This window comes from Uranotaenia lowii, chromosome 2, assembly GCF_029784155.1.
Source record: "Uranotaenia lowii strain MFRU-FL chromosome 2, ASM2978415v1, whole genome shotgun sequence".
NCBI lineage: Eukaryota > Metazoa > Arthropoda > Insecta > Diptera > Culicidae > Uranotaenia > Uranotaenia lowii.
Window position 1 is genome coordinate 430487725 of NC_073692.1, and position 9847 is coordinate 430497571.

The window sequence follows — 9847 nt, forward strand, 5'->3', positions numbered from 1 at the left end:
TAGAGTAATCCAATCGTTTGAACTGGAGATTAACTTATGAAGCGATTGCCATTTGTGTGGCAGCGAATTTTGATCTCAGGGGTTAGCTCGCAATTTGTTGGAAAATTGTGCTGAAGTTGTTTGTCGCTCGATTTATCCGACGATCCGACTCCCAATAAATGTGATGTTGATTAAACAGAAACTCAATTTTTCCGTTGATGGTTATATGCATGTGATGTTCCATATACAATTATCATTGAAATAATCATGTCGTTGTACCAGTTCTTGTGATAACTTTGAGATTTGTGCAATTAATTCATTACTTTCGGTGTCGAACGTTTCCTAGATGTCCGTGACATAAAAAAATCATAAATCTTATGTGTGAGTGTTCCTCAACAGAACAAGACCTATTACAGGGGTGAGGGTTATCCTCACTTAATAAAAAAAGCCAAATCATCGTAGAGCTCCGATCCTCTTAGAGCATTTTTTGATACGTCCTTTTGACTTTTCTCGCTAGAACTGCGTTGTGAATGTGATACAAATCAAGAGACACTCTTTTATGCATCGTACAATCACAATCCTTGATGTGCCCACTATTTATTAAAACTGTAGATGTTTGATATTTGATGAACGATGATCAGATCACTGATCATTCAATGACACTGATTTCACTGTTACACAATATAAATATGATCGTTACAAAGAGATACGTATATATGTAGTAAACTAAACTGATGAGCCAAAATAATTCAAAATAAATCTTTTGGAAAATAAAAATCTCATGTCACTATAGTCGTGATTGAATCACTTCAGCCGCATGGTTTCATTTAATCTTGCTTCGAAAAGTTTTGTTGGTTTTTAAATACAATACTGTTATCACTAAGTATGTTCGAAGATTAAAGCCACGGATTTTCTATCTTTTCACTCCAGCAGTTCATTCCGGTACCTTCCATTGTAGCTTTTTGCCGGTTTCGTAAAGATTCGAGAGGGCCATGGTGAATTCGTCCTTGGCGTTCAGTTTCAGGTAGTGTTTGTAGAGTAGCAGCGCGGTGCGAGCATCTTCGACGGAGTCGTGCGTTTCGGATTGAATTTTTATGCCCAGAAACTGCCAGGCCAGGAAACGCAGCGACACCATCCGATGGTGGGGCAGATGGAACAGATACACCGTATCGACAATCTGCTCCGGTGGAACGATGATGTTGATGACCCGGAAATCGTTCTTTAGACCATGGCCGACAAAAATAACTCCACTGTCGACGAGATAGCGTAGCTTTTGGTAGGAGTTTTTCAGTGTAGTCAATCGTTTGTTACTGAAATTAGCATCCAAATCACCTGGTTTGATACCGGAGAACTTTGTCAAATAATCGACCACTTGTTCTTGGGTTGAGATGTAATCATCGACAAATGGTACTCCTTCGTCGGTTCCTTGTCCACGAATGCAGGTGATCCGAGCGACGCTCATATGACTCGGTTTTACAGTAGATAGCTTGCCATCCGATCTAATTTCACTTTCTTCTGGATTTAGCGTAACGAACTCGGCATCCATGGCCACCAAATCTCCCGGTTGAAATATTTCCTCTGAACCTAGGGGCTTGAAATTTTTATCATCCGTCGACTCCGTGTTCGTATTGTTGGAAGGCTCCGGCTCCATAAACAGATCGTTGGTGAATGGGTTTACATATTGCGTAAGACATTCTTTGCCGTAGCCTTCTTCATCGCGAAGCAAGGTGCTCGATGTATAGAACAGTACGCAGGGTACCTTCCAGTCCAAGGTGAACCAAACCGCTTCCTGTACCGAAACAGGTGAAATGCTAAAATCGTTAAATATATACCAGCTTCCATCGGTGAAATCAACACCACCCGAAGGGTCTGATGCGCCCGGTCGAACCTGCTTCAGGTCGTGATAACTTCTGGGAACGTGCACCAGTGCCACAAGGTTACGCTGAGCGCCATCGTTGATGTAGCAAACCGCAGCCGAGAGACTGTAGTTCTTCGATTTACGGGGAGATTTATCTGAAATTGAAAAAGTGGCCATTGAATTATTCATTAATTTCAAATAATAACTCTAACTCACCTTCGCCCAGGTACATCTCTTTGGGGTCAAACCCATCGCTGCTGCTACTGCTAGTGGAAGCACTCTTGAGTGAGCCGATTTCCAGATTTTCCTTTTCGTTTAGTGTCATACGGAAGCTTAGTGGGAACCAAGATTTTTGTGGTGGCGTTTGAGTAGTTGGATGAGAGATAGTCACCGATGGTGATGATTTTCTGAAGTTAAATTGAAATTATGATAAGCTGGTAAAAATTAAAACAGCAAAATTTTCTAACCGTGGGTGCGTGAAGTGACAATCAACTCGGGAACAGTTGATACCGTAACGGCACATCTTGCCATTGCCACCGTTACGCACTTCGTTATCCGACGATGATGATGCGTTCGAACTGCCACCAGTTCCTCCAACCTGGGCTGTTGGACGACTCATTTGTTTCTTCAGATATTCGAGTTCCTTTTCCGTCTCCAAACCACAGTTTATAGATAATATTTCCGGTAAATCGGTTACACGACTTTTCTGATGAGTGGGCGTGAATTTGTTACACTTTTCACACCAAGCCGGTGTTGTTTTCTCAACGCTTAACGAATTCTTGAGTATTGAGGCGAAGGTTCCATCGGAACGATTGTTGTTTGCCATATAGAGTAGATTGCACACCAGCAGGATGTTATTCTTAACCCTTTCGGTGTTGCATTTCAAACAACGTTGAGTACTCTTCTGTTGGGTTCCGAATAATCTGCTAATTTCGGTTTCGTCTTTATTGTAGGCTTTGTTACTGCTATTATTCGCCGAACTGCCATAAGCTTGGGTGGGATCTATAGCGGGGTCCATGTAAGGATCACAATCCTCAGGAAGCATTGATTGCTCGTAGTCTAAAATGATGGGAAATTTTATAAATTATTTTCATTAAAGAAATAGTAAAACTCACCAGTAGCAGCTTCTAGAAATTGGTACTTTTCGTTGTTCGAATCGTATTGCTCAACTTCACCATCCAGAATTTGTTGATACTCGTCAACCTGGTGTGGTACATGCATTTCCGCCCCAGGAATAAATGGCCTTGGCGATGCCGAAAGTGTAACTTTTCTCAAGCTATCTTGAATGTGGTGTTGTTGTTGCTGGACCATAATGTTCTCGTTTTTCTTAATTGCCTCTAGCAGCTCGTAATGCATCTGATGCAATATAAAACGATTCCAGTTTTGAATCAAGCTTATAAGATTCACATTCGCATTGTTGCTGCGATCAGAGGACAGAATCAAGCCCAAGGCCGATGCTTCTGGGACAGTACGGAAAGAGCGCAGGAAGTTGCTTGCTTGGCAAGGTTGGCTGGAAGTGCCAACATCCAGCATGTGGAATAGGAAACCAAGTTCACACGCCAGACAAAACTCTTTCGAGCAGCAATGGGACAAAATAGCTCTGCGCAATGGGATTATGAAGTAAAGCGATTGCAGCATTGCATTGCAATAGGCATTTGGAAGGTTTGCCTCTAGCCCTACGAATCCGGTTTGATTGTACTGTTCAAAGTCAAAGTCCTGACAGCCTAGTTTACTGTACTTTACTTCAACTTTCCGGTAGCGACGAGGTACAAGCTTCAATCCCTGATCGCCGGATCCTTTCTGTGAACTATTTATGGGAGTTGAGTTCTGATTAGAAGCGGATCCATTGTCCAGTAAATAGGGCATCTGATTACGAAGAGTAGTTTTAGGATTAGGGGCGTACCCGATGGTTCCTTGCATTTTCATGGTAGCTGTTATTTCTGGATTGATCGGTTTCGGTTTAAGATATTGGTATTTGTTCATAAATTCTGGCCAATCGCTAAGCCAACGAGTTCCAGTAGTCAAATGGGGCAGTAAAATCGAGGAAAGTGGAAAGTTTTTATCAGTTATTGAAACCATCGGAAGAGGTTCAACCGTATCTGCAAATTCTGTTTCTCGGGAAAATGGATTAAACTGCAGAGATGGTGTGTTGATCTTAACGGCTGAAATAAGATTGATGTGTCCGGACTGATCACCAAATGCCATAGCTTGTCCAGAAGAGCTGATGTCAAAGGACAAGCATTGAGTGCTGAATGTGTTAATTTGGAACATGCTAACTCGTGGTTCACTCAATTCTACTGTATCAACCAGTTGTAGTTGACCCATTGGAGAAACAACTGCCAATCGAGAGATGTCGGATGGCAAAAACTTCAACAATTGCGGTTCAATGAGCACTTGAATGGGCGAAATCAGTCTCAGCATCCTAATATCGTACACCATCAAGAATCTGTCCACGGCTAAGTTACCCTGCCTTCCACTGTACCCACACGAGATCAAGTAGTTTCCTTGAACGTCGAAATCCAGCAGGCTGCCCGAGTGGGTTAGTAGCTCATGTTCCATTGACAAACTGTTGGGGTCGCGCAGGATAATCTTTCCAAATGGATCGCCCTCACAGAGATATCTCGTGTGGCTTCTCAAAATAGCGCATCCATTTTCTCCGGCTTGAATTGAACCCATCTCGGTGCAAGTGGCCACGTCAAAATCAATTAGCTCACTTTGGTGGCCTCCCATGAGCATCCGGTTCGGCTGGTGCTCGATCATACACAAAAGATCTACCATTTTATCCGAGCGGAAGGTGAACTTCGGAGTACCTCGGCGAATTTGATGGCGCAGGGTTGTGCTGGTAAGGGCCAGGATTCCCGAATCAACAGTGTGTATTTGACGTATCATTTCGTTGGCATGAACCTGAGCAAAAAAAAATGATATGAATATCATTGTTAAAGTAGGTCATTGAGAAAACTCAGTTTATTACCTGGAATGAGGTGTATTTCTGCATCGTCGGACCATAGTAGGAGGTAACGTGGCCGCCCTGGTTTCCCATCCAGATCAGTTCGGCCTGGGTGTCGAAGTGGACCGTCGAAACCCCGAAGCGATCGCCACCGTCAGCCATTACGACACCCTGCTCCATCAGTTCCGGCTCGGTGAATCCAATGTTGAAGGTGCTGCCGAAGGCCGTGGCCGGATAATTTCCACCACTTGGCACATCATCATACACTACACAGCCACAGGGTTCAAGGAAACATAAGCAATAACATTAAACAAACATGTAACGAGTAAACCTTTCGAACGACCTCCGAAGCAAAATTCAGTCAGCGAAAATGAAATTTTTGTTGGAGAAAATCATAAACAAAACTTACTCGTCAAGGTGATAATGTCCTCGGCACGGTTCCCCGGATCGCCACTCATGTAAACGTAATCCATTTCGGCGGCCGCTAGTGCTTACGATACTTTTCCCACAAAAATCATAGCCCTCGGGTGAAGGATTTGTTCAGAAAAACCGTAAAATTTTTCGCGATAGAACACTCCAGATTTTGCGATTTTGACAGTCCACTTTTTCAAGCACCTCTTTTTCTTGCGTACGTTGACCGCATCACAGCATTGCTAGATCTGTTCAACATTTTTTTTATTACTTCGAGCTGCTGTCCGTGTTGTTTGTTCTCAATACTGGAAAATAAAATCTGCTAAAATATTGAAGTCATTAGACTGAAATTGTACATTAACGAATTAACGATCCATATTGATACATATTGATACAGTTTCTAAAACTTATAGATAATCCTAATTTATTGAACGCAGCTAGTATACGAAAGTGCAACAGAGCCATAGCCTTTTTCAACAGTTACAGTTTGCACCACTACATTGAACCGTGGATACGTAAACAAGAAACAGCTGTTTTGCTCCGCTCGCATATGCACGCAGCAGAACGATTACGGTTCGCAGTTAAATGTGTGCGAGTTTTCCCGAAACGGTTCCTGTGATAGGGTTTCCAATCTAATTGAAAAAAAAAGAATTGTAGTTTGGAAATAAATTTAAATAAAAGTACAAATCCTTCCTTTTGGATTAAAGCAAAAGATGCCATCAATCAGTTAGCGTTGACAAAAATAATAAAAAAGACAAAAATGAAACAAATTCAAAAATTAAATAACTTAAAACATAACACAAATGGCAAAATTGACAAATATGTATTACGAAAATCACAAAAATTATAAAAATGACGAGAATGACAAAATAAACAAAAAACCGACAAAAGTGACAAACAGTGACGAAAATGACAAATAAAATGAACAACAAAAATAATAAAATTGACCATATTGACTAAAATGACTGTTTGTTGACCAGAATGACACGAATGAAAAAAAAAAAATACAAAACTTACAGATTCCACATAGTTGGCGAAAACGACTAAATTTTCAGTTACGACTAAAATTACAAAATTGAAAAAAAAATACTAACATGAAACGACGAAAATGACAAAAATTTCAAAAATGTCAAATACTTATGTCAAGAAGGACAATTTAGGCCTCAAAATAACAAATGGAAAATAATGACAAAAAGGCCAAAATAACAAAAACAAAACATGTAAAATAATTGAAAAAAAATAATTAAGAAAAAAAACTTTAAAAAACATAACTAGTTGTTATTTTTACATTCATGGAATGTTTTTTTTTTTCTTTCTTAACGTTACTTATAAATTTGTTTTTTTTACCTCATGTGTCTCCCTCCCTTCACCCGTTTGATAAAAGACCAACTAAACAGGGATTAAGACCATAAGCTTATCCCATAAATGCGCCAACTATTTTCATCGATCGGTTTTTCCCGATTTTTTTTTTCGACGTCTTCCAGCTTCCATAAGTGATGTCCTTTCAATCTTCAAACTGCGCAGCGCATCTCCTGGGTGATGTGATGGAAGCGATGGAAGTCTTTTTATAAGTGAGAAAGGAAAAAAAAGATAATCGTGACAGTTGCAGTTCCCCTTTTGTCGTCGTCGTCGTCGTGATGCTCGCCCGGGTTACTTTGATTGATATTGATTTTTATGGCGCTATTTATTACAATTTATTATGATTTTTATGAGATTCACACTTTTAGAGCCAGCCAGAAGCTTGAATCGAGGAAAGGGAAGCTGGGAGAAGACAAAAAAATCAGCAGCTTTATGTCGTTTTCCTAATATGATATGTTCCACTCGAAATCGGCGAGCCATCATCAAGAAGCGAACCGCAACCCAGATCCAGCAGAAGCCGGGTTCATTTCGTTTCGGTTCCTTCGCCGGAAAGCTGGATGGATGCAACGCAAAAATCGGGGCTCTCGCATGGCTAACAGATTTTCGCCTTACAATGGGATGCAATTTGTTCTCCGATCGAGCGAGCAGAGGGAAGATGCGCGACGACCATATCAGCGTGGACTTTTCGGGGACGACTTTTCGGCTCATTTGTTGAGTTTATTTATGATTAGATATGGAGATTCTTCGCTCGGTGGCGAGATATGCGACAAAGGACTGAAAATCGGTATTTGAAGAAAAATCACCCGACGTGTCAATACAGCTGTCAGGGAAGATGCATTTTTTTCCTATTTCGAATTTTACCTCAATGATAGTAACAAATTTAGTCCCATTATTGCTGTCGAAATACAAGGACTGTTTATGGAGAATCGGCCCTTTGTTCATATAGTCTCACAGGCATATTTAATGATTCATCTTGTCGAGAGTTTAGTTTATGAGGATGCTGTGTGGACGCATTTATTGCACTCAAAATAGCCAATTTTGGGTTGATGATCGAAACAGTATTTTTTTTATTCGTAAATAGTTTCGGACTCTAGAAATAGGCAAGAGCATTTCGGTGGTATCATAAAATTTTAAGGTATTTTAGTGCATAAATCAAGGAACCCAACTTCTACACGGATGGTTAGAGAAAAAATATTTTAGGTTTTTTTTATGTTTATTTTATGGATTTTTCAACAGTTTTTTATTTCATATGAAATTTTTCATCTGGCATTTTCATCCTTAGGGATGATCCATCCCTAATTTCATATGATGGGAGATCCAGTTTTCCAAAGCTGCTTGATTAATATGTAGATAAGTAGGTAGTCATTGATTTTTTTTGGTACCCGTTCCGTTCTGTGCAGCTATTAGAAGTGCTTAGTAGAAAAATAGTTATTCATGCAACAAGTTGTAAAAAGTGGTTTTTTTCAGCACGAAGCATCCAACGAAGCTCGTCGGTATCCTTCAATTGGGAGGAATTTGCTCCATAATTTGAATAATAATGCACTTTAAAAAGATTAAATAGGCAATTCAGAATACATACTTGATAGCCATAGTTGAATTAAAATCAAACCAGAATATTAGGGATTAATTTGTTTATGATTATGTTTCGACTACATTAAAAATGTTTGACTGATCTGAATTTTCGAAATGGTCAACGACATAACGAAATGAAAATAAGAAAGAGGATTGAATTGAAAGAAATATTTTAGACAAAAAACCCCGTGCCTCAATCCAAAGTTCCCAATTGTGTTTTTCATCCCTCATGAATTCTCAATTCAAAGTTATTCTCGCAAACACAAAGCAAATAATTTTTATTTTGTTTCGATTGTAGTCCATTTTTAAGGCATTCGCGACTTTATACCTATCAACGTTGCAGTTGACAGTTATTTAAAAACTTTTCCAGTTTATCTGTGTTCGAACTCATGAACATCAGCTTAGGAGGCAACTGGTTTGCCAACTGAGCTACAAGCCCCTGCAAATTAAATGAAAATAAACATTTGAACATAAAAAAAAACCTTAATGGGATAAAACCAACCCAAACTGCCCCTTTCCCCAAAAGTCCCCCATCTGCCGTTCGCACGGCTTGCCAAAAAAAAAAACGAGAATTACGAACGAATCAACGCCTACCTACTTATTTTTTATGCGCCGTTTGAAGTTGTTCAAATCAATGATCGGAAAATCGCTCAAGAAAAGCAATCAGGAATGGTTTCTAGCTAGAATGATGCTTCCTCCGAGTGCTGTGATACGCACGTGGTAAAAGTACCCATTGAATATATGTCGAAAATCAACACTAACTTGATACAAGAAGATATACCATGCCCCATCGGAGGCTACCGTTGCTATTCGTCACGTGGCTAATCGACGGTGATCGACATACTTGGTGATACATTTTGAACGCCGCACACAGGAGTATTTCACCCAAAAACCTGGCCAAAACTCAAAATTTAAATTCTATTGGGTACTTTTACGTCAATGTTTATTTGATTCTTGAATAAATTTAGCACCATGTACCGGTAAGTTTTTTGACATCTGATTTGTTTATAAGCTGTTGCAGCTGTCGAAACTTTAGTACTTTTATGAGATAGAATTTTTCTACAAATAGTTGAATCAGCGCGACTACGTCATATCAATAAATAAAACTTTCTTAAGTGACCAAAAATGAAAATTTGAAATGGAAAACTTCAATGGAGGGGTGTTTAATAATTTTAAGTATAATAGACAAAATTCGATGACTATAGAGGTAGTACGCAGTGCTTTGAAAATTCTTCTATTTATTTTTTGTTTTAAACGTTCATTTTTTTACAAATTAGTGTTTATGTTTATGTTCCCAGCAAGTCCCGGCAAAATGTTTGATATCATTTGAAAATTGATAACTTCAATAATCATGTACAAAAGAAAAAACTCGCGCAAATTCGCGCATTTTTGATATTATTAAGTTTGAAGTTTAAAAATATTGATAGATTTTTTCTACAAAAAAGTCACCTAGGGCTTCGTTTATTTAAAATTAAAGCTCATTAAAATTTATGTTCTTCTTGGAATATTTTCAAAAGTTATAAAACTTTCAAAAAACAAATAAAAAAAACCTAGATTTTTTTGAATTTTACAACTTTTTAACCTGGATTATCTATAATGTCATATAAATGTTAGAAAATTTCTAATAGAAAATTATGAAAAATTACGAAAACGGTAAAAAATATATTAAATGATCTTAAAAACGTTTGATAAGTCAAAATAAACTTTTTTATTGATTTCAA

The 9847-nt window shown here is 38.8% G+C and overlaps 1 protein-coding gene across 1 annotated transcript; it reads right to left on the reverse strand.

Moving 5' to 3' along the window:
• Positions 1-534: 534 nt before the first annotated feature.
• Positions 535-5416, reverse strand: LOC129746450 (PAN2-PAN3 deadenylation complex catalytic subunit PAN2-like). Its single transcript, XM_055740098.1, has 6 exons — positions 5194-5416; positions 4809-5050; positions 2953-4741; positions 2305-2896; positions 2054-2244; positions 535-1992 (listed from the first exon to the last, which is right to left on the reverse strand). The coding sequence occupies exons 1-6, from the start codon at positions 5255-5257 to the stop codon at positions 914-916; spliced, it is 3957 nt and encodes a 1318-aa protein (XP_055596073.1). The 5' UTR covers positions 5258-5416; the 3' UTR covers positions 535-913.
• Between the last annotated feature and the right edge of the window lie 4431 nt (positions 5417-9847).

Bases quoted from the DNA above. Each gene is read 5' to 3' on its own strand.
- LOC129746450 (XM_055740098.1), bottom strand. From the start codon at position 5,257: ATGGATTACGTTTACATGAGTGGCGATCCGGGGAACCGTGCCGAGGAC. The intron at 4,742-4,808 runs GTAATAAACTGA...TTTTTTGCTCAG, and splicing joins AGAAATACACCTCATTCCAG to GTTCATGCCAACGAAATGAT. The intron at 2,897-2,952 runs GTGAGTTTTACT...CCATCATTTTAG, and splicing joins ATTTCTAGAAGCTGCTACTG to ACTACGAGCAATCAATGCTT.